This window comes from Eutrema salsugineum, unplaced genomic scaffold (genome assembly GCF_000478725.1).
Source record: "Eutrema salsugineum unplaced genomic scaffold, Eutsalg1_0 scaffold_1, whole genome shotgun sequence".
Classification (NCBI taxonomy): Eukaryota; Viridiplantae; Streptophyta; class Magnoliopsida; order Brassicales; family Brassicaceae; genus Eutrema; species Eutrema salsugineum.
This window is the reverse complement of record NW_006256909.1, coordinates 11,739,506-11,762,563: the sequence shown is the minus strand read 5'-3', so window position 1 is coordinate 11,762,563 and position 23,058 is coordinate 11,739,506. Positions and strand designations below refer to the sequence as shown.

At 36.9% G+C, this 23,058-nt stretch overlaps 3 protein-coding genes and 1 long non-coding RNA gene across 9 annotated transcripts; 3 read left to right on the top strand and 1 right to left on the bottom strand.

Moving 5' to 3' along the window:
• Positions 1-1,390: 1,390 nt before the first annotated feature.
• Positions 1,391-8,430, top strand: LOC112082223. 6 transcript variants are annotated; one of them, XR_002896871.1, is made up of 6 exons: positions 1,391-1,541; positions 1,961-2,149; positions 2,242-2,490; positions 2,943-2,979; positions 4,194-4,272; positions 8,372-8,430. XR_002896871.1 is itself a non-coding variant. In XM_024149678.1 (5 exons), exons 2-5 carry the CDS (start codon positions 2,032-2,034, stop codon positions 4,210-4,212), a joined length of 423 nt encoding a protein of 140 aa, XP_024005446.1. In that variant the 5' UTR covers positions 1,391-1,541; positions 1,961-2,031; the 3' UTR covers positions 4,213-4,472. The 6 variants fall into 6 exon arrangements, 3 of the variants coding, with proteins under 3 accessions (XP_024005446.1, XP_024005445.1, XP_024005444.1); XM_024149678.1 differs by lacking the exon at positions 8,372-8,430 and having other exon boundaries at positions 4,194-4,472; XM_024149677.1 differs by lacking the exons at positions 4,194-4,272; positions 8,372-8,430 and having other exon boundaries at positions 2,943-3,676.
• Positions 8,431-9,039: 609 nt separating this feature from the next.
• On the top strand, positions 9,040-11,433 carry LOC112082224. The gene is made up of 3 exons (XR_002896874.1): positions 9,040-9,198; positions 9,273-9,727; positions 11,272-11,433. It is a non-coding gene; the product is annotated as an uncharacterized LOC112082224 (long non-coding RNA).
• A 255-nt stretch (positions 11,434-11,688) lies between these two features.
• LOC112081961 lies at positions 11,689-12,473 on the top strand. The gene is made up of 2 exons (XM_024149036.1): positions 11,689-12,347; positions 12,467-12,473. The coding sequence occupies exons 1-2, from the start codon at positions 11,689-11,691 to the stop codon at positions 12,471-12,473; spliced, it is 666 nt and encodes a 221-aa protein (XP_024004804.1).
• A 1,237-nt stretch (positions 12,474-13,710) lies between these two features.
• On the bottom strand, positions 13,711-15,448 carry LOC18028145 (UDP-glycosyltransferase 84A1). The gene has a single exon (XM_006414440.2). It carries the CDS (start codon positions 15,387-15,389, stop codon positions 13,917-13,919), a length of 1,473 nt encoding a protein of 490 aa, XP_006414503.2. The 5' UTR covers positions 15,390-15,448; the 3' UTR covers positions 13,711-13,916.
• Positions 15,449-23,058: the final 7,610 nt, after the last annotated feature.

Below are 23,058 nucleotides of genomic sequence, written 5' to 3'. Positions count from 1 at the left end.
TTTCTGTGATGCTGATTTTGAATTATTTTTCCTAGTTTTATATAATCATATATACATGAGATCCAATTAAATGGTCAAGTTTTAGGCAATGCAATTTTTTTTGTTTGACGTTTATACTAAGATGTGATTTTTTTCCATGCACTAACTAAAATGCGATTATACTAATGGTTTATGGTTGAATAATATGTCTGACTAAAATATAAAATTAAATTTATAAAGATTTTAATCTATATACTTATTGGTATAGTGATTTGCTTAGGTGTCACGCTCACGGCGAGTTTCAAATTCTTTCGCTTATGTGTCAGTTCCAGAATGAGTTTCGGTAGCAAAAAGACTGTTTAGCTTATTTTACAACTATGTGTCATTTTTTTTATTAGTTCTTATCTGATGTGTAAAAAAACAAACTTAAAACAAATCAGTCTTAATTATTATGGTTTAATGCTTAATTTCATAGTCAATCAAACCATTTTTAAATTATATTAAACCAAATTTTTTTAAAAAATTAGATAAAAACGTTTTTTTAAAAATAGAAATTTACCATTTTTATGTTTCTAAAATTTAGAAAAAATCTAACTAAAATGTTAAAAGAAACAAAAATTAGAATAAAATTTAGAATGTCGTTTCAAAACAAAATAAAAAACAAAATTTATGCTAGAATATCGCTAATTATTATAGTGTTTACGATTTCTTATGTTTATAAAAAATTTTTGGTTTTTATAATTTTATAAAACTAAAATTTAGTAAAAATCTAAGAAAAAAGTAAAAAAAAAACAATAAATGAAATGTATATGTCTAATGAAATATTGTTAATTATGATATCTAGAATAGAATTTTCGATTTCTTATCTATATACTTTAATAAGATTTTTTAACCATATTGTTAAAATCAAAAGTTTATTTGTAAATTTCAGATTCGTCTAAATAAAAAAAAATTAGTGTTCATAAAATCATTTATTTATAAAATTACACTTACTAGACATATATAATCTACGCGAAACGTGGGCAAATTTACTAGTTAGTAGGTAAAAAGATAAGAGACAGAGCAATTTCTTTTTGCTCATTAATGGTAATTTTAAAACAAATTCAATAAAATAATTGCAATAAAATGGTCAGTGGTAAAAAAATACTTAAATTAACCCTCAAAAACATTTAGAATTCACAACTTAAAACGCTTGCTTCCTAGCGGTAAGACCATCTTTATCCCAGAAACGGGCCCGTCTCTTAACTATTATTTTACACTAAAATAGTTAGATTCAGGCCCAAATAAACTGAAGACATCTCTTAATTGGGGACAGGTAGAGACGTCTTTAATGACAGGTGGAAGTGTGCAATAGATCGAGAATTATTGGACATAAATAATATTTCTCTCGATTATTTTTTTGGTCGAAACATTTCTTTCTCGACTCTTACTCGGTGTATCCGTCGAAAGCGAATTCGACGAGCCTGATTTTTCTGACGGCGTTTCACCGCGATTTGAGGTTCTTCCGGCGGCATCTGGGTCCTCTGGCATCAGAGTATCGGTAATCAAGAACGGCGACGCAGGTATACTTTCAAAACCCTAATCGATTTAACTTATGTTCCCAAATCGATTTCATGTTTGTTCGAAAACGATTTTTGTTTGTAAAGGGTTTTATTTGTAATGATGATGGGCTCTTTGGTTAATTTGATTTCGGATTGTGTTTAATCGCATAAATCCGGTTTTTTTTTGCAAACGACATCGATTGAAAATTTTGGGATTTGTGGGTTTGATCAAACTTTTGGGGTTTCTCATGGGTTGATCATTTGTCTGGGTTGATTCGGTGGGTTTGATCATTAGTTTGTGTTCCTTTATCCGCAACATGGTTTACGATTGAACAAGTTTTTGGGTTTGATCATAGTTATCTCTTTTTATTCGGTGCAAAGTAGAATGGCTTCTCAACTTGAATTATGATGCAGCAATGGTTTTGTTGTCTCTTTTGCAGGACGATGCCGATCAGCTACACCAACAGCAGTACCTCGGTAGCAAGCTACGACAGCGGATGTGCTAAAGCCGATGGGAATTTTGGGATTCCTCAGCGATGTTACTGTGGCTGAAACATCATCATTGAAGAGTCCACAGCTCCTGCAACAATGGGAGGAAGTTTTACACATGTCCTACAATCTTGGGAGAGGTAAGGTCGATTTGTGAGTATATATGTTGTAGCTCGTTTTGATAGTAATTTTCTAACTCAAGTTTTCTTCTACATTGTGTAGGATAGTCCAGATCACATTTGGAAATGGTGGGATGAAGCTGTTGAAGAAAATTTTACAATTCTACAAATCAGGATTGATCAAGTGAGTGGAAGGATTGACCCCTTCCATAGGACTGAGCTGCTGCAGTCATATGAGAATCGGATGTACATCATGGAGCCTCTGATCGATAGAAACACTGATGATATAGGAGAATTGAAGGAAGTAGTGGTGGAGATTCAACAAAAGGTGGCTCGGATGAAAGAAGCAATGAAGTTGAGAGGTTCTGACTTTCTCCTTATCCTGTTTATGGTAATTTTTGGTGCTATCTCTTTTCTCTTTATGTGTTGGGAATTAGTCTAGAAGACTAATCAACTTTGTAATCGTAGAAACTGGTTTAGGAACTTGGATTGTTGTTTGTTGTTTTTTAAGAACTTGATTGATAGTTGCTCATTGATTGTTCTAGTTTGAGAACTTCAATCCTCAAGTCTGTAATCCTTTCTTTTTAAGACCTTGAATGATGTTTGTAATGATTTTTTTTTTTTATTACTTCGGTGTTATGTTGTTGTTCTATATTGTTGGGAAACTATGTTCCTTCGGCCTATATGTGCCTATGCAGGAATGGGATAAAGACAAGCGTTGCAGATTTGACAATTTCTGAGAAACTATTCTCTTCTTTAATTTTTATATCTCTTGAACGACTTGGGTTTGATGAATGTTTATGCTTTAATGTAGGGAAAGCGGCCGATACATGCCTTAACCGCAAGAATTGGTACCATTTAATGCCTATACTTTGATGCTGTGCCTATACGTACCTGAACTCTTTAAAATGTGTAAATTCATTCCCGAACTAGAACTTTTATGGCCAAATCATGCATTGACTTTTTATCTGTTAGTCAACTCCGTCAAAATGTTAACGGGGCTGACTCACTTGCCACGTTGGAATCTCTGAGATATGATGCTATGTCGTTTTGTATATTTCTGGGGAAAAAAAAATTTGCAAGCTCAAAGATTCAAACCCTGCACCATCCCTACTTGTCCGAGCCCGAAAACCAGTAGACCAGATGTAGTAATTAATAACGTATCGCACACTTAAACAATATAAACTACCCATAACCATTATTTAAAAAAAAAAATACGACGTCGTATTGGTTTGGTTATTCATCTTTTTTTAATGAAGAATCTATCTTCTTCTTCGTCGAGGTCTGTGTTCAAATTTGGGGAAAAACTGAGCAAACGGATCGAAATCTTCATTGTCGTCACCATTAACCGATTTCTACTCTTAATTCTTCTTCTGCTGCTTCTCCTTCTTCCTCATGTCTCCTCGTGAATCCTCCTGTTAACCCTGTGGCCGATTTGTTTTTATTTCACCAGATCTAAAACAACAATCGTTTAATGAATTCGATTCATAGGAGTATTGAGAATCGAAAGAGAACCCAGCAAAGTTTAATTCAATTGTTTAAAGTTAAAAGCAACAAACAGCTGATTAGATTTGATAAAAGGAAGACCCTTTCGAGCATTGGTGAAACTCACAAATGTCGTGACTTTCAACGACTTTAGATTTTTCATTTTTCTAATGATTGTAGGAATAGTAAAAATATTTAATGGTGCGAATTACAACTAATAATTGCATTTGGTCTAGTGGCATCAAGGATGTTTTATAGAGGATGTCTATGGTTCGAATAGTAGGATGTGCAAAAAATTTTACTTTTTTTTTTTCTCGACTTAAAACGACGTCGTTTAGTATTATCGTTCCAACACAGATTTCACCGTGGCAGCTGACTCATTTCTGTTAATAATTTAACAGAGTTGACTAACAGAAAATAAGTCAATGCATGTTTTGGCCAAAAAAATTGATTTTAGGTATGAATATTCAAATTTTCAATAGTTGAGGCATGTTTGAGCACATCATAATTGTACAGGTACTAATCGGTACCATTCCACTCGGTTGAGGCATGAATTAGCCACTTTCCCGCTTTAATGTAGGTTAAGATTACTCGATTGAATGCTGCCTACGGCTAAGTCTACTGCTGTGTAATCACATCACTCACCCATTGTTAAAGAGGTCAGTCTTATCCTAACACTATGATAAGTAGTGTAGTAAATGCTTAAGTATTTAAGTTGTATGTACGTAAAGAGATATAGGTGAATAAGGAAAGAGATATAGGTGAAGTAGTTTAAGACTTGGTCGTAAATTCTTTGTGTAGTTTAGATAACGGTCATAACTTGTAACACTTTGATAAGTGTTAAATTGTTGTTAGGTTGATGTATTGTCTCTCTTTAAACTCTCTCTCTTATCTTTTTCTTTAATCATCTCGGCTTCAAGCTCTCTTTTTAATCTCTCTCTCTTTAATCCTCTAAACTCATCCCTCTCTTTAATCCTCTCTACTCATCTCTCTTTTTAATCCTCTCAACTAATCTATCTCTATAAACCTCTCGGCTTCAATCCTCTTATATCTCATTCCTTCTTCACTTTCTTTCTTTCATTTCTTTCTTCCTTTGTCGAAATGGATTTGCATTCGGGTTTTCCATTTTCACAGACCTCCAAATTCGTTGACTTGTTGAACAGTCAACATGATGATGAAGCTTTCGATCATGTTCCCTTGTTCAGTGCTCAGTGTACTCAGCCTTCACAGATTGGTGATACGCATATGACTGCTGGAAGAAAGTCTTGGTCACCGTACGAGGATGTTCTCCTCATCAGCTCATGGCTGAACACCTCAAAAGACCTTGTTGTGGGAAATGAGCAACGTTCATGAGCCTTTTGGAAGCGGATTGCTTCATATTATGCAGATAGTTTGAAGCCAAGATGTGAACCACGCGGTGCTGGACAGTGTAAGCAAAGGTGGCACAAAATGAATGACTTTGTTTGCAAGTTTTATGGCGCGTATGAGACGGTTTCAAGAGAGAGAACGAGTGGGGAGAATGACAACGACGTCCTAAAGGTGGCGCACTAGATATTCTTCAGCGATCAGAAAAAGAAGTTTAATTTGGAGCATGCGTGGGAGGAGTTGAGGAACGACCAAAAATGGTCTGAGCTTTCCACAACCAAAACTGATGCAAACTCTAAAAAAGAAGGGCAGAGGAGAGTTCACAGTCGCCAACTGGGAACGAGAAGACGGTCAAAGAAGGTCTGAGGATGGTCAAGCGAAAATACGGCCACCTGGTGTCAAGTCTGCAAAGGCAAAACAGAAGAAGGTCACAGCAGAGGCCAACAACTCTGTGATGACTGAGTTTGAGAGGATGTGGGCCTTCAAGGAAAAAGAACTTGCCATGAAACGAGATGTGGCAAAAATGGGGCTGCTTGACTTTCTAATGAAGAAGGAAACGTTAAATGAAAGGGAAGAAGGCCTGAAGCAGAAACTACTTATAGATTTGATGTCCACTTAGGTATGTTTTTGAGTTCACTCCCTTTGTGATGTTGGGCTTGCTTCGAATACAATTATCTTCTACACTTATCTTGATTTTGATTGGGATATTTCACTTTTTTGCAGGCACATTCGAATAGGATTCTCACCACAAGTGTAGTCGGCAGAAGAAGACATGAATGGGCCATGTCGTGTTTTTTTTTCTGTGTGGACAAAGCTCACATGTTTGATTCTCTTATCTATTATTTGTACTTGGTGTTCTTATCACCACAAGTTTGTAATTGTTTGTAGAACCACAATATTTCTACTTTCTTGTTCTATTTATATGCTTCCATTTGTATCATTATAATGTATCCGACTTGGTGTTTCCTTTGCTACTATCTTCTTCTTATTGCTACTCTTTTCTTCTTATTGCAACTCTCTTATTCTTATCTTTATTGCTACTCTCTTGTTCTTATCTTGTTCAACCTTGTAATCGTTTTTAAACTCTTCTCTTGTTCAACATTTTAAACACCATGTTCATTTTTCTAGTTTCAAACACCAAACATATATAAAAAAAAACATATGGCATCTTCTTCTTCCAACAACAATTTTGATGGATCTTCTTCAAACATCAATTTTGATGAATCTTATGAAGAAGGCTATTTTGATGGATCTTCTTCAAACATCAATGTTGATGGATCTTATTCAAACATCAATTATGATGGATCTTATTCAAACATCAATTTCGATGGATCATATTCAAACATTAATTTTGATGGATCTTCCTCAAACAACATTTTTCATGGATCCATTGATGAAGCTTTTGATCGACGGTTTGATCAAACTTTTCATTAAATATGGAAATCGTTTGGAAGCACCAAAAACAAGGAAAAAACGAGCTTACATCGAAAGAGATCATGAAGAAGGGCACAATCGGTTATGGAACAATTACTTCAGTGATGCTGCAACGTATCCTCCTAATTTATTCTGGCGACGTTTTAGGATGAACAAGCATTTATTCTTACGTATCCTCGAGAAACTATCTACTGAATTTCAATACTTCCGTCAGAAAAAAGATGGTCTAGGAAGGTCTAGAGTCTCTCCACTCCAAAAATGTACAGCCGTCATTCGTCTACTGGCATATGGAACAGCGGCGGATACAGTGGATGAATATCTCCGACTTGGTGAAACCACCGCTCGTGCATGTTTAGAATATTTTGTCGGCCAGTATTAATTTGTTTGGTGATGAGAACTTAAGGAGACCCATACCAGAGGACCTTCAACGCTTACTCTATATTGGAGAGGAACGAGGATTTCCCGGAATGATAGGCAACATCGACTGTATGCATTGAGAGTGAAAGAATTGCCCTACCACTTGGAAAAGACAATTTTCTCGTGGTGCGGGAAAACCAACAATAGTGTTAGAGGTAGTAGCTTCATATGATCTTTGGATATGACATGCTTTTTTCGGACCTCCAGGTACCTTAAATGATATAAATGTTTTTTTATCGTTCACCCATTTTTGATGACATAATTCAAGTTAAAGCACCAGCAGTCAACTTTACCGTTAATGGAAGGAAGTATAATTTGGTATACTATCTCACAGATGATATTTATCAAAAATGAGCAACTTTTATACAATCTATTCCACTTCCCCAATCTTCGAAGGCACATTGTTTTGCGGAGCGTCAAGAAGGTGCCCGAAAAGATAGAGAGCGAGCATTTGGAGTCTTGCAATCTCGCTTTGCCATTGTCAAAAATCCGACACTTTTTTGAGATAAAGAGAAAATTGGAAAGATTATGAGAGCTTGTGTCATCATCCTCCATAATATGATTGTAGAAGACGAAAGAGAAGAATACAATCTATTAGATACTATTGCAGAATTTCAACCAGGAGACGGAAGCGGAAATTCTAATATGGATATGTCGTTTTCCACAGCTATGACTTCAAATATTACCGATATGCTGACAGCTCGGAAAAAAGTTTGTGATAAACAGTAGCATCATCAATTGAAATCAGATTTGGTCGAACATATATGGCAACGATTTGGACATTATTATATAACAACTAGAGTTTATAGCAAATTTTATATTTTATTTGTATTAATGCATCGTATTAAATCAAGTTTTTTTTGAAGCCTAATCTGGTTTCTAGCAATGTTCAGCAAAAAAACAGTCTTTACAGCGTTTCTAAAATCAGTCTTCAAACAAAAAAAAATGCTGAAGAGACCCATATGGATCTTTGGGATGAGGATGCTCTAAGACCATCCGCAACGCTCGTCTTCAGGGACGTTTCTTCTGAATATTTGTAAATAAAAAAATAAGTTTACATAAACTTTGGACAGAGACGTATCTTAATTGAGAACGATAATATACGTCTCTTATGTCTCTTCTGCCACGTGTTCAAGTTTAATTGCTTTCATCCATTTTTAATATTAAAATATTAGAATAAGAGACCAAAACTCAATCCTTGCTGCTCTAAAGTTTTCATTCATATGTCATGTCTTATGTTCCAAAGTGGACATAAACCAAAAAAGTTTCATTTATTGACCCAAAAAAGTCAGCTGCGTACTTGACACTTAAGGCCATGTCCATTGGGGGGTCTTCCCGGTTTTTGGGCTCGGGATCATATGTGGTTTGCATTAAAAAAAATGAAAATGAGCCCAACACGGAAGACTCGGGTCGTCCGGACGAACCCAACGACTCCGTGTCGGAGCCACGTGGCGTTTGCTGATTGGGAGAGAAAAATGGGAATTTCGCGTGAAAAAAAAACATTCGGGGTCGAAAATCATTTTTCACTTTCCCCGAGTTTAGGGTTTTCTCGTGAGTCTCTGCGGCGATTTTGGCGATTCCGTCACCGCCTGTGTTTCCCGTCGCTAAATCCCGGTGAAGCTGCCATCCGAGCATCGTCCTTCCGTCGATATAATCCCGGTAAGCTTCTACACTTCGATTTTTCTTTTTGTTCGTTTGGATTTCGAGTTTTTAGGGATTGGGATTTATTGGAAAAGAAATCAAATGAAATCTGGGTTTTTTTTAGAATTTAGGGTTCATTACTTGTACATAGGTACGCTTTCATGGCCGTATTCGAAATTGCATGTCGAATTTGGGAAAAATCTACAAAGTGAAATTAGGGTTTTTACGATTGGGGAAAAAATTTGGGGGTTTGTTTTGGGGTTGCAATTGGTGTGTAATTCAATGAATTTAGACACTGATTAAACTATTTGTGAAATGATTTAATGGTTTTAAGCTTTCAATATGAGTTTTGGTTTCGATGTGATTCGGGTTTCACTTGATCTATTACCGAAATGTTTAGATTCGGAATGTTTGGTGCTTTTTGAATAGATTCAAAATGTTTAGATAACCGTGTGAACTGAAATGTTTTTTCTGATTTACATTGTCTGTTGTGCTAAGTATATGAGATTAGTTTAGGGTTTAGTTGTATAGTACTGATCAAAATCTTGTTTTGTGGACAGAGTATGCCAAGTTACAGTAGCGGTTCGTCAGAGGAAGAGGTGCCTTATTGGGTTTACGCGGATGCCACGTATGGCATCCCGGAGAAGTGCTTTTGTGGCCTGGTTGTGAAACTCAACCAAAATGAAGCCGGACGGAAGTATTATTCCTGCCCTAAGTGGATTGATGAGGTAAGTTGTGTGAGTTAACTTGTAGTTTGTTTTGGTTGTATCAATCGTTTCCTAATAGTTTGTTTTACATGTAGGGCTCTTTTGACCACATTCACTAATGGTGGGATCATGCGGTCACAGAGCAGTGTGAAATCCTCGCGACAAGGATAGAGAACCAGCATGCAATGATCGTGAGCGTTGATCGGGGAAGGATTCAATCGGTAGATCCAGCCATAGGAGAGGTCTGTGAGGAGCAAGCAAGGCGTAATGAAGAAGTTCTTGAACAGTTAACCAGGCTGGAAGGAGAAGTACGGTTTTTGAAGGACCGCATTGGTGCTCAAGGTGATACCTTATCAATGCTGTTATTTTTTTGTGTGATTGGACTGCTCGCATATATCTGTAGGGTTTACGTTTCGGTTAGCATTGAGTACTAAACTATTTAACATGGTCTCTTTTAATCTTTTTTGCTGAGGATCATTTTGGACTCTACGTGGACAAGGGTTGGACTGCATGGCATACGGGCCTTCATGGCATATGGTGCAAAGTGAAGGTTAGTTCTCTTTAAACCGTATCGGTTGTTTAGGTTTTGTTGGAACAAGAATTGTGTGAGTGTTTGATATATAGTTTAGGTCTTTTTAATGGTTGACATGACATGGTAGGTTTATGTAATTAATACCTTTTCCGAGAACTCAAAAACTTCTTTACAAAGTTAAAAACTGTCTTAAAAACTCTCACCCATAAATTAAACGAGACTCAACCAACACTTAAAAGACAGATAACCACTACAATAAAGACACTTAAAAGATACTCAACCATAAATATAATAACTCTCTTTTTAATTAAACCTCTACTATGTTTCACTCTTTCAGTTGCTTATTTTCCTTCTTTCAAGCGTCCACTATCTGATACTCTAAAACTTCATTCGATTTCTCTTCACTCATTTCACTCTTTCATTCAATCTTGTATTCGGTGACTCTCTTTATTTTCTTTCTGTTAACTTCTGAAAACTCCTTCTTTCATTCACATGGACTCTCACAACTCCTTTACGCCCTCTGAAGGGTTTGTTAATCTTTTAAGTAGTCAGTTAACCCCTGAAGCTTATTCTCCGTGCATAGACTTAGGATCATCACAAGTTCCCTTGTTTAGCACACAAGGTTCTGATGATCCGTCTGATAATGCGTTGAAGAGAAAAGTCTGGAGTCCGAAGGAAGACGTCCTCCTTATCTCTGCGTGGCTCAACACCAGCAAGGATCCCGTTGTGGGAAACGAACAGAAGCTCGGTGCTTTCTGGCAGAGGATGCAGCTCTATTACAACGCTTGTCCGGAGCTTGAAGGTCTGCCAAGAAGAGAATGGTCGCAGTGTAAGCAACGATGGAGAAGAATCAACGATCATGTCTGTAAATTTGTGGGTTCCTACGCAGCTGCAGAGAAGCAAAGAAGTAGCGGTGAGAATGACAATGATGTAATGAAGCTTGCACATGAAATTTTTGTCAATAACTATGGCATTAAGTTTACCCTCGAACACGCCTGGAGAGAGTTGAGGTTCGATCAGAAATGGTGCACGACCAGCTCAACACAGGAAGATGCATCCGTAAAAAAAAGAAGAGTAGAAGACTCGGCGCAGTCGTCATCGTCAATGCCTGGAAGCGTGAACGATATTGAAGTGGAGCCTCGGCCTCCCGGTGTGAAGGCGTCGAAAGCCAATGCGAAGAAATCAGGAGGCTCGAAGGGTGAAACCAAAGATATGAAGGACTTTTCTTCCATGTGGGACATGAAACTAAAAGACCTCGAATTGAAAGAGAAGATCAGGGACAAGAGGATTCTTGAGAGCCTTTTAGCAAAGAATGAACCCCTAACAGATGTTGAAATTGCTTTGAAAAACAAGTTAATCCGTGCTATGTATGATCTCTAGGTTAGAACTTAAGATTTCCTGTGGCTTGGACTTTTGTGTTTTCATTAAGTTTGAACTTCTGCTTTGTATACTTGAGAGAATATGTGTTTATGTATGATTGTTCCTTATTTTCAGTGTACTTTGCGTAGCTTAGCTTACATTGTGATCTTTTGTTGCTTCTGACGTTCACGTGTTTTGTGCAGGGTGTGTCATAGCAAGTTGCTTTCCAAGATGCGTCCGTGACCATATGCTCAACTTTGGAGGGGCCAGATGCTTTTGTTGTTTTCCCTTGTAACCCCAAATTTAGAATCTTGTAATATGGACCATATATTTGACCAACTAGCTTTGTAGCCACAGCTTCTATCTATCGGCCATGTATTTATATGTGTTTAGACATTTATGTTTTCATTCAAACCTCTTTGCAAATTTTAGTCATATTGTTGTTTCTTTTTTCCATCTTCTCGGCTAAAAAAATAAAATTCATCAACCTTTGCCAAATTCCATCTTCTCTTCTCAACCAAACTAAAAACACTTTGTCAAACACTCTTTCACTTGGCCAAATTCTATTTTCAAATTTTTCCTCTCCTTATCTCTAATCACCAATATCTAAAAAATTTATAATGGCAGCATCATCAAGCCATGATCGATTGGATGATGCATATGATGATCGATTAGATGATGAATTTGATGATGCCTTTGATGATGCTTTTGATCAGAAGTTTGAGGCAATGTTCAATTCTATCGTCAACGCAGAAAAAAGGAAAAAGAAAAAAAGAGCATACATTGAAAGAGAGCGTGAACAAGGCCACGCTCGGTTATGGAACGATTATTTCAGCGATGATGCTACTTACCCGTCACATATATTCCGTCGCCGTTTTAGGATGAACAAAGATTTGTTCATGCGTATAGTTGATCGACTTTCCAATGAAGTACCGTACTTCTGGCACCGAAGAAATGCCATCGGAAGATTAGGTCTATCTCCTCTCCAAAAATGTACTGCGACAATTCGTATGATGGCATATGGTACCGCAGCTGATGCAGTTGACGAGTATCTCCGGCTCGGTGCTATTACAGCGTTGTTATGTTTGGAAAATTTCACCGAGGGTATAATATCCTTGTTCGGTGATGAGTATCTGAGAAGACCCACAACTGATGATCTTGAACGCTTACTGAACGATGGAGAGGATAGGGGCTTTCCCGGGATGATAGGAAGCATCGATTGTATACATTGGGAGTGGAAGAATTGTCTGACTGCATGGAGAGGGCAATATACACGGAGGTCAGGAAAACCAACAATCGTTTTAGAAGCAGTTGCATCACACGATCTTTGGATATGGCACACATTTTTTGGACCTCCAGGTACATTAAATGATATTAACGTTCTTGATCGTTCTCCAGTTTTTGATGACATCTTGCAAGGCCGAGCTCCAAAAGTAAGATATTGGGTAAACGGTAACGAGTACCGTTTGCCATATTATATAACCGACGGTATTTATCCCAAATGGGCTACATTTATACAATCATTTCATCTTCCACAAGGAGAGAAAAATAAGTTATTTGCAACAACTCAAGAATCCATCCGAAAAGATGTGGAGCGAGCTTTTGGCGTTCTGCAATCTAGATTTGCAATAATAAAAAATCCAGCTCTTTTTTGGGATAAAGAAAAAATTAGCAAGATTTTGCGGGCTGCTATCATATTACATAATATGATAGTAGAGAACGCGATTGGACATATTCTACAAATAGGCCTACAAATATCGCAAATTTGATGATGGCAAAACGAAACGAGGTCCGTGACAACCAGATACATGAACGTCTAAAAGCGGATTTAATCGAAAATCTCTGGAATAAATTTGATACTTCTTATATGTTTTTAAGTATTTCTATATTTCAAATGTTGTATGTTTTGTAATTTTCTTTCAATAATTTGTTTATTTCTGTAATAGATGTATTTCTCTTTGCTAAATTGTATTTCTTTTTTAAATAAAAATGTGTTTACTTTTACTTAAAAAAAATTATATATTTATTTGGAATGAACTCGAACCACGGGTTCACTACTGGAAGCACTTTTCCCACATGAGTTCTTCCCAAACTTTAACCAAACTAAAAATTAATTTTTAATTCTAATGACCCCCAATGAGAGGGTCACTAATGGACATGCCTTAAGTACTTGGACATTGTGTGTAAATAACCACTGACTTCTTCGACACAAATATCTAAACCACCCCGCCCAAACATTTGAGCTATTTGTTTAGATACACAAATCACAAATCTTCATCATTTATTGAAACTGTTTCCATTTGGCCATTACTCATGTTGTACTTTACATTTAGTAGAAAGCTCGGTGATAAAACTATTCGACGATTCATTTATTAAAAATATTCCGTTAAACCTACTCACTTGTTCTCTCTAGTCTCTACCACACGTCTTACTTACCACTCTCCTCTCTCTCAGTTTGCATTATGTGAGATTATTTTATTATTAAATTATAATTATTATATGTATTTTATCGATTTTAATTTCATTCTTAATTTGTTTATGCGATGGAATTTTTGAAATTTGTAGATTTGATTACTCATCTAAATAAAATACAACATGACTAAAATGCATCAAAATATAATTTAAACTTGCAAGGAGATTAATATCAAAGAATGCTTCGATTCATAGAATTTTAACACAAACAATAAAAATTGTGCGGAAGATTGAGCTAATCAAATAATACAATGATAAACAATTACAAAATCCATATTGTTAACAAAAGATCCCACGTTATCTTCAAACCACAAAAATATAAAACAAAGAAACTTGAAAACACACACCAAGATTGAGATCATGAGAGTATGAAACACTAATGTTCGTTCAACGCAACTTTGTTTACTCCCACACCTAACTTCTCCACAAACTCCCGGAAATTCTTATCCGACGATCCTCCGGGAGCCACCGCAGCTTCGGCCTCCGCCTTCCATTTCAGAGCATTCTTTCTCAGCTCCTCCGCTTTCTCCCCAATCGTCGCTTCCAAAAGCTTCTCCGCCACTTCCTCCCTCGGAACAACCCTCTCCTCCGTCGCTCCACGGCCAAGCCTCACTCCCGTCTTGAAAACATCAATCAGATAAACCGCGTCGGTCACTTGATCTCCCCATAGCGGACAACAAACCACCGGAACTCCCAAAGACAAAGCCTCCATTGTCGAGTTCCATCCACAATGTGTGACAAAACACGCCACGGAAGGATGAGCCAAGACTTGCTCTTGTGGACACCAATCCACAATCTTCCCTTTACCTTTACCACTCTCTTCTTTAAGTTCTTGTGGCAAGACATGAGTCTCCACCTTTAGATCATGCGGTGGAGGTCTAATCACCCACAAGAACGATAAACCGGCTCTCAAAACACCGTGAGCGATCTCCTCGATTTGTTCTTGCTTCAAATACGCGACTGTCCCGAACGAGATGTACACAACGGAGGATTTAGGCCTCGTGTCTAGCCACTCGATGCATTGATCCGCCGGTTTGCAGATGTCGCCGCTTACCTCAGAGATCACTGTCTTAGCCACTTTGAAAAGCGGTCCAACGGTTTTGATAGGACAGAGATTCGACATGTAATCGACCACTTCTTGTTCCAATGCGTCGAAGGAATCAATCAAGACGCAAAAGGGCTTGCTCATATTCTTGAACTGTCCAAGAATCGCTTCTCGGAATCCTGCGAACCGAGAAGAAGGAAGGAGGAAGCTAGGTATCTCGTCGTATTTCAAGAGTGGAACGCAAGGAAGCTTGACTTCGAGCTCAGGCTCAGTTTCTGTCGGGAAAGAAACAGAGCCGTTTTGGTAATGGTAATAAGCAGAGAAACAAGCGCAAGACTGGACCCAAAGAACAGCAGAAGGAATGTTGAACTCTTCCGCCACGTGGCACACCCATGGGATAAAAGGGTTATTGATCAGACACGAGACGGGCTCGTTCTCTTCCTCGTACCTCCTCACGAGTTTCGACACTTCTCGTTTCCCGATTTGCTCCAGGTGTGAGATGTATACAAGGAAATCAGCTCTCCGGTCATCTTCTTCAGCCCATTCTTCGTCAAAGAACTCAAACCGGATTAAACCAGAACCAACCGGTTTAAGCTCACCGTCGACGATCTTGTTGGCTTGTCTCATTTTCTTTCCCCAAAGCTCTGTTGTGACGAAGGTAACGAGTATTCCCTTTGAAGCAATTAGCTTGCCGAGACGAAGAAGTGGATTGACGTGGCCTTGTCCTTGAAACGACACGAGCATTACATGAATTGGGCTAGAAGATGAAGAAGATTCGAACTCCATTTTCGAAATGGATCCCATCTTCTTTGGAGGATAAACAAAAATAGAGCTAAGAAGATTATCGTATGATGAGTTTAATTTTAAGTACATGAATTCACATGCAAAGATTCTTTATTTATAGAAGCCTTAACGTACATATTCAAACCTTCTCACTCACTCTCTCGACCACACATCTTACTTACCACCCTCGTCTTCTCTCAATTTGCATTATGTGAGATTTTATTCTATTTGCAAATTGACGTGTTATTTTCTTTCCCATACTCGACCATATATTATTATATCATATTAATAAACTATTGTACTTGTGTGTATTTTTAAATGTTCCAAAAACGGCGTTCGAAGAGGGCCTCACACCTAACTAATTTTGTTGGAGAATAATCAGAGATTTTTCTTCTTCATATTATCATATGTTTTTATATTTGACTAGTGTGAAAACTGAATATATTGGCTTTTTATTGATTGATTTGGTTACCTGGACGAACGTCTATGCACCCAATTTTTAGAATTGTAGTAATTTTTAATAGTTTGAATACGTTGAAAAATTGATGTGTGATGTTGCATTGTAATCTACTCCTTTTGTCTCATAATTATCTGCTTAATTATATTTTTTTTATTTTATAAAATATTATACAAGTTTCCATGCAAATTTTAGTGTTCTTTGATAATTGATACTCCATCCATTTCACAAAGAGTGTCATTCTGACATTTTTCACACTTATTAAGAAAACTATTAAAAATACTATTTTGTCCTTTATTAATGCATTAAATAATTTTTTTTCTCTAATTAATACATTAAATCAATAGGTCAAAACTGGAATATTGTTTAAAATTCTGCATTGAAAATATAAAACGACACTATTTATGAAACAAAAATAAAACATTAAAAAAACATTCTTTATGAAACGGAGGGAATACTTTTAACTCTTTGGATTCTGCAGTTTTTTTTAACGACTGGCTGAATTATGTTTTTAATTTATAATGAAATGGTGTTTTGTTTTTAAAAGTATAATTTTGTAATTTCTGCATTTTTATCTAAAACATCTTATTCAGAGACAAAGTGAATATAATATATGGAAAAACCTGAAAATTATCTTCGACACACTTATATCATATAACTAAATGTAGGACAAGACATGAAATTGAACCCAAAAAAATCGCTGATTGCTACGTCCGTAATGAGCAAACCAGATTCGGCGACTTGTGGTTCACACCTCGATGCTAATCTATTTTGCTAATAAAGGGCAGACGCAAAACCACCAAACTGTAATCAATTTGAGGCAAATGAAACAAAAAAACATTGAATGGATGCATATACGTACGATAAGGGTGCATTTATTACAAAGAACCCTATCAATTGTTCTTAGCAGGTCCCTACCTTTATCCATTTTTTATTCATTTTTCTCTTATCCAGCTAGGTTTTGTGTCCTCTTGCTGCTTTTGCCTCTCTCTCCCTCTCTCTAGCTAGCTAGCCAGCTAGGCACAAATTAATTCACTCCAAAGAATGGCTCTAATAAACAAGATTAATACCGCTTAACTATAATCTAAAATAAAATCAACCCTAAGTACAAATGTACAATGTAGTTTATGACATGAACCCAACAGTGATGACCTAGTGATGGTTTTTTTTAGTTAAAGTATGACCTAGTGATGGTTGATTAGAGGCAATGCGTAAACTCGTTATTCTTTCAGATTAGTTTTTGCTAAGAGAAATTTACTGCTGTTTAGTATTGTTGGGCTAGTTAATTCTGGGATTCGGCTCAGATGTTGAACATTATGTGTTTGTCACTTTCGTCTCCAACGAACTTTCACACCTTCCAGATTAGTTGGTAATCGTTTGGTTCAATTTGTGTAGGATTTACTTGAGTTATTAAAAAAAAACAAAAAATATAGATTGAAAAGATAAGAGATATGAATGATACTTTTCTCACGTCTTGAGAATGTGATTAACTGATTATGCTATTTTTAACTATAAAATATATTCATCATTTTTTTTACATTTCACATTTTTGAAAAGTGATTCTGTTTGGATATGTCAAAAAATATAACTAAAAACAAAAAAATTAAGTCCTTAATATATAAAGAGACCGATTTTAGTGTTTTATGATTTATGTTGCGGATAATTTACGAAAACCCGATTTAATTCAGATAATTTTATTATTAAATCATTCGTTTATGCTTGTATTCTACTATTCATCTAACCTTTATAGCAACTGATTTTTTCATCATTGTTTAAAATTTAAAGTTCAATAATAGACATGCGATAAAATGCTCAATGGTCTTATTTAGTTATTAAGCAAAAAAATTGTCAATGGTCAAAGGTCAAAATTATCCCAAAAAGTTATATAATTTGAAACGCTTGAAGATTTCAAGTAGTTGAGCCTTAGGGGATTCGATTCTAATTTGTAAGAGGTTTAACCAGCATTTTATAACCGGTCTAATTTGCAAGAGGTTTCACACACACAAAAAAAGTCAACTGCCAAAAGACACGCTCTCGAATGCCTAACACAAGTATGTAGTTGACGTGTAAGTATGTACCCAGTCTATTCAGTAACCACTATCTTTAAGACACGCTTTGGAATGTCTAACACATAAACCCGGGTGGTTATATCTTGTAAATCATACGAATTTCGGGAGACCAAATCACTTTACAATCCAGCCAAATTTAACAATCGGAGACCAAATCACTTTAATACTTAAGTTTTCTTCAGTTAATTATAACCATACAAATTTGACGTGTTTAACTATATAGGTACTATACTTATTATGGAAATGCTGTTTGAATCCAAAAAACTTCGTTAAATTTGTTTTCTTCAAACTGTAATCTTAACCAAAAAACTTCAAAACTTAACCGATCCCTAATTTGTTCGACCGGAAAGAGATCAAATTACATATGTTTTGGTGTCTCTTGCTTAACTAGACAGATGAAAATAAGTGAACAAAAGACAACTGTCTGCGAAATTTCTTGTGTCCTAATAATATGAGAAGGTCACAACCAGAATATACATCAATTTTTGAAAGATATTTGCACGACTTGGAGAATATGCAGACTTGGAGGCTACGCTTAACAGCAAGTTCGCCTACGGTTTAGAAACTTGAATGGAATGCTATATACAGCAAGTTCACCTACGGTTCAGAAACTTGAATGGAATGCTATAGACAGCAAGTTCACCTACGGTTTAGAAACTTGAATGGAATTCTCTATTTTTGAATTCTTGTAGGTGTTCTCCTGTTTTTAGCCACCGTCCAATAATACTCTTTTTCATCGCATAAGAAAGTTAACTGCATGTACATACACTGGTGATTGATAACTAAGATTTTTAGGCTTTAAGAAGGGTTATCAATCCCCTTTCATTGTAGTAATGAAGAGATATCAATCCATGCTTGTGGTTAGACACTAGTTTATGATGTTATGTATCTTAAGTCAAGCGGTTCAAGAAATGGGTTTTGGTGTCTAAAACTACTTAAGAACAAGCAAATGAACAAAGATAAGAAATTAAACTAAGCAAAATGCAAATAACAAACAAGAATAGCAAGATAGATAAGCGGTTGATGTATGAAATGATGAGGCAGAGGCTTTAGACATGATAATGAACTAGGGTGCTTCTACACTAAATCAGCGAGTTAATGAACCAAATGATCAAGAAACTTCATTTAACATGAACTCAAAGACAAGATAATCCTCTCATAAAGGTATTAAACTTCTATGCTAATCCTCTTTCATACCAAAATCCCTTTTGAGAAGCATGAATCAGCAAACATTAAGAATCCGTTCAATAAGTCATTTAAGAGAAGCAAACTATCATTATCATGATGAAAGACTCTTAAACCTCTACTAAACCTGGTTCAGGTATTTCAGCGAATACTTCTCAGGCGTGAAAGTACCTCAGATCTAGATCACATGTGATGTTCATGGATCCAACATAGAGATCGGTTTAGTAGAGAATGAATGATGCAGATCTAGAACCTAAACTCACTAATCTAGCATTTCAGCACCATAATCTAACTATCTAAAACCTCATAATGGAACTACTCACTAATCATGAAGAACACACTTAATATTTTGCAAGAAGTGATGCTAGACATGATTAGAATTTTTGTGATGATAAAAAATAAAATAAAAGAGAACAAGATCTTTAATGAAAAAACGAGATATCAATTAAAGCAGCAAGTTTTCACAAAAGAGGCAAGTTCTATAAGATAAGATAAGATAAGATAAATAGATAAGATAAGTAGGGTTTTAGTCTCAAAAACTATATATAGTGAAGCTAAGTGATGCGGGTCAGCCCGGAACAAACCGGGTACTGAACTGGTCTTTTTGGGTCGTTGGGTTCAATGCCGAGGTGTAGACGTCGAGGGGTGCACGTGAGCAAAGATTGAAGTGAAGAACTCATGAAGAACTCACCAAGAACATACATGAAGCCTAGTCTTTGATTCATCTCCACGTGCACTCGTTATATCAGCCTTGTTCTTGATCTGGGTTCGTGACAAGGGACCTCGGCATAGATACACCAAGGGGTCAGGTGGCCGAGGGGTCAAGGGAGATGAGGTCCGACGTGCAATGTCGAGGTCTTAAGGCCGACGTCTAGCTTCAACACTTAGTCATTTTCAGCTTCGTTTCTTCAGCATGTGTGCCTCGGTTTTGATACACCGAGGGGTTAGCACGAGGTCTAGACCAAAAAGCTTCAGGGAATATGCCTCGGCTTAGGCAATGTCGAGAAAACGACACCGAGGCCTGTTTAAACACTTAGCACAAATCGTAACTCTTGAAGCTTGTATCAACCCGCTTGTCTCCCGGTCGTAATAACTTTCAGCACATGACTCCAAATGACTTGAAAAAAACTCCACAATCAAGATTACTCATTCTGCTCAAACTTTGAAGAAGAAACCATCAGCGCTTGGGAAGTGGAAGGCTCCCCGGAGAGCTCATCTTTGCATTGCATCAGAATGGTAAGAAAACAGCTCCTGGACCTGTGTTCACTCCGGAGACGATATCTTTCAGTCTATAACTCCAACGGATGATTTTAGGTGTTCTGGAAATAGAACTCAAATAAATTGAATATTTATGAAGGATCTGTAAACTGAATCGGCCTGGAAAGGCATAGTCTCACGTAACCTTTAAACTTCATCGAATCAGCTTAGAATGCATGCGAGACAGGTGTGTCTCCCGGTGGCGATATCTCTCTGCTCACTGCTCCGAATTCAGTAACTACAACTGTTATGGAATCTTGATTCGATCATCTCCAACTTTGATGAAGACCCTGTTAACTGATTCAGACCAGAAGCTTCCCCGGATTGGAAATCTTTGATGCGCGCAGGTGCAAACAGGTTTTAACTCTTTTCTTCACCGTTTCAACTCCTGATCACACCTCTTGAACTCCAAACAACTTCCAAAACACCTGATAAAGACTCCAAACCATGCAAAGACACATTGGGATCTAATGCAACCCCTAAGGTCTAAAACGATGCCTAAGGACCTAAAATGCATGAGATAAGACATGATTTGAACTCTAAAATGCGATCTAAATGATGTAATTTATGAACATATCAACTCCCCCACACTTTTCCTTTGCCTGTTCTCAAGCAAAAAGATCAAATGAGAGAAAGAGGTTGGATGCAATGGGCGTTCATATTCCTTATGAAGAGAGAAACGATCACAAATTAAAGAGACTCAGATTCCAAGTTGCCAATTCCAAGTGCAATGCAAGACTCTACTTTGATGCTCAAAATTCAACAACGATCTCCACAAGTTCTCTTCATTCCTCAGATTTTTGACATTCATTAAGCGTTTACCAAGTGAATCAAGTGATGCAAGTTCAAGCAAGCAATGTTTGGCTAAGGATTAGGCTATGAGATTAAAATGATCTCATTCAAATGCACAAGCAAGGTTCAATGCAATTAAGGATCTCTCAATGAACGATCAAAGCTTTGACAAAATGCTAAAGGTAAAGAGCAACCGATGCATACAAGAGCAAGACTCAACTCACTCGCGTTACCCAAAGATACCTCTAGCTCACACGCTCACAATGAACCTCACAACTCTTTTCTCACTCACTTTCATCTCTCAAAAGGGTTTTCTTTTCTTTTAGACTCTCGGCTTGGGATCTTCTTTTCACACACATAGCTCTTTTTCAAAACTTGGGCTATCCTATCTAACCTCTTACTTTCTCTTTTTAAACACATGAGCCGTTTTGGCTTCTTTTCTTCTTCTTTTCACTCAGAGGTTACATACCTTCTTTTAGAAACTTAGAGCTCTCTTTCTTTTTTAAAACACAAGACCCAATACCGATTTCTTTTCTTTTCAAACCCTCACTTCTCATCACTCTCATTTTTACACACTCACTCTTTCCTCTCTCAAAGATATTTTCTCTCAAAACTTCCACTCAAAGACACCTCACCCCCACACTTATTCACAGCCTAGACCTAATAGTTCCTTAATGTTGGAACTAGACACTCATGAGACTTGTATCGCTCTAAACCTAACACTTTCTGTTAAGCTTGATCCAAGGTGGCCTCACAATACACACACGAAATGCTTTAGGCGTGAAAGAAAGATGGGTTCAGGGTGTGGAGAACTGATCCAAATGCGGATTCAGCTACTTGAGCTAAGGAAAAGAGTGGTAACAATGGGTTCTAGCTCAAATGTGTATACGTGAATCCACAATGCTCACACAAACAATGCATCACAAGATAATTACAAGTCAGGTTCAAAGGTTTTCACTTATTAGAGCTGAGTTCAAATTCAAAGTTGTTTCACAGATTCAGATCGTTTCAAGCCTCACATGCACTAAGGAATCAACAAGCATGGAAATCAAGATTCTCAAGGTGATGATCTCTCAAGGAAAAACCTATCATTACTCTCGTGCACTAATGCAGCCTATATGATGCAGCTAGACTTGATCCTAAAAATGTGAAATGCAACTAGAATGATATTTTTTGTGAAAATTTTTCTGATTTTTTGATTTTTTGGGTTTTTATATGCACTTAGACTAAACTATATGAGACTCAAAATGCAAAAGAGAAAATAAGAACACAGAAAACGTGATCAGTAGACACAAAGCTCCTCCCCCACACTTAAATAACGCAGTCTCTTGAGTTATAAAAGCGTGAAAGAGAAGCAAAAGCAAAACAAAAAAGATGCTAAATGAAATGATATGAACAAAATGCATATGTACAAAGGTTTGGAGAAGTTACTTTAATCACTGAAGTCGGATCCCACATAATACGAGGGATAGGAGGTGGAGCAAGATGGTGTTGGCTCCCTCGGTGAACTGCTTTTGGGTGAATCCGGGAGAAATGCGGTGGCTGGGTTGATCCAATCCTCCTTTCCCGGTGGGAACTCAGGATCACGTGCAGTGGAGCTCTCGCCAATTTCTTCTCTTGTAACTGGTGCAGGTGAAATGGCCGAGTCTTTATCTGGTGAGGCAGATGCTGTGAGCTTCTTCACCAGTGCGATCCACTTGATCAACTAAAAGACTTTCGAACTTGATAAATTGTGATCTTTGCATGTACGAAAGTGAACTGAAGATGAGATCAAATAATTTGCTGCAAATTTTTTTCATTTTCATTTTGATTTTGGTACATACATAGTTTTTTTTTTAAGTACAAAACCGAGATTTAACCGTTTGGATAATGGTTAAACTGAAAGATATAGTTTTGCATTTTTGGCAGAAGAATGTAATTTTGCGGTTTT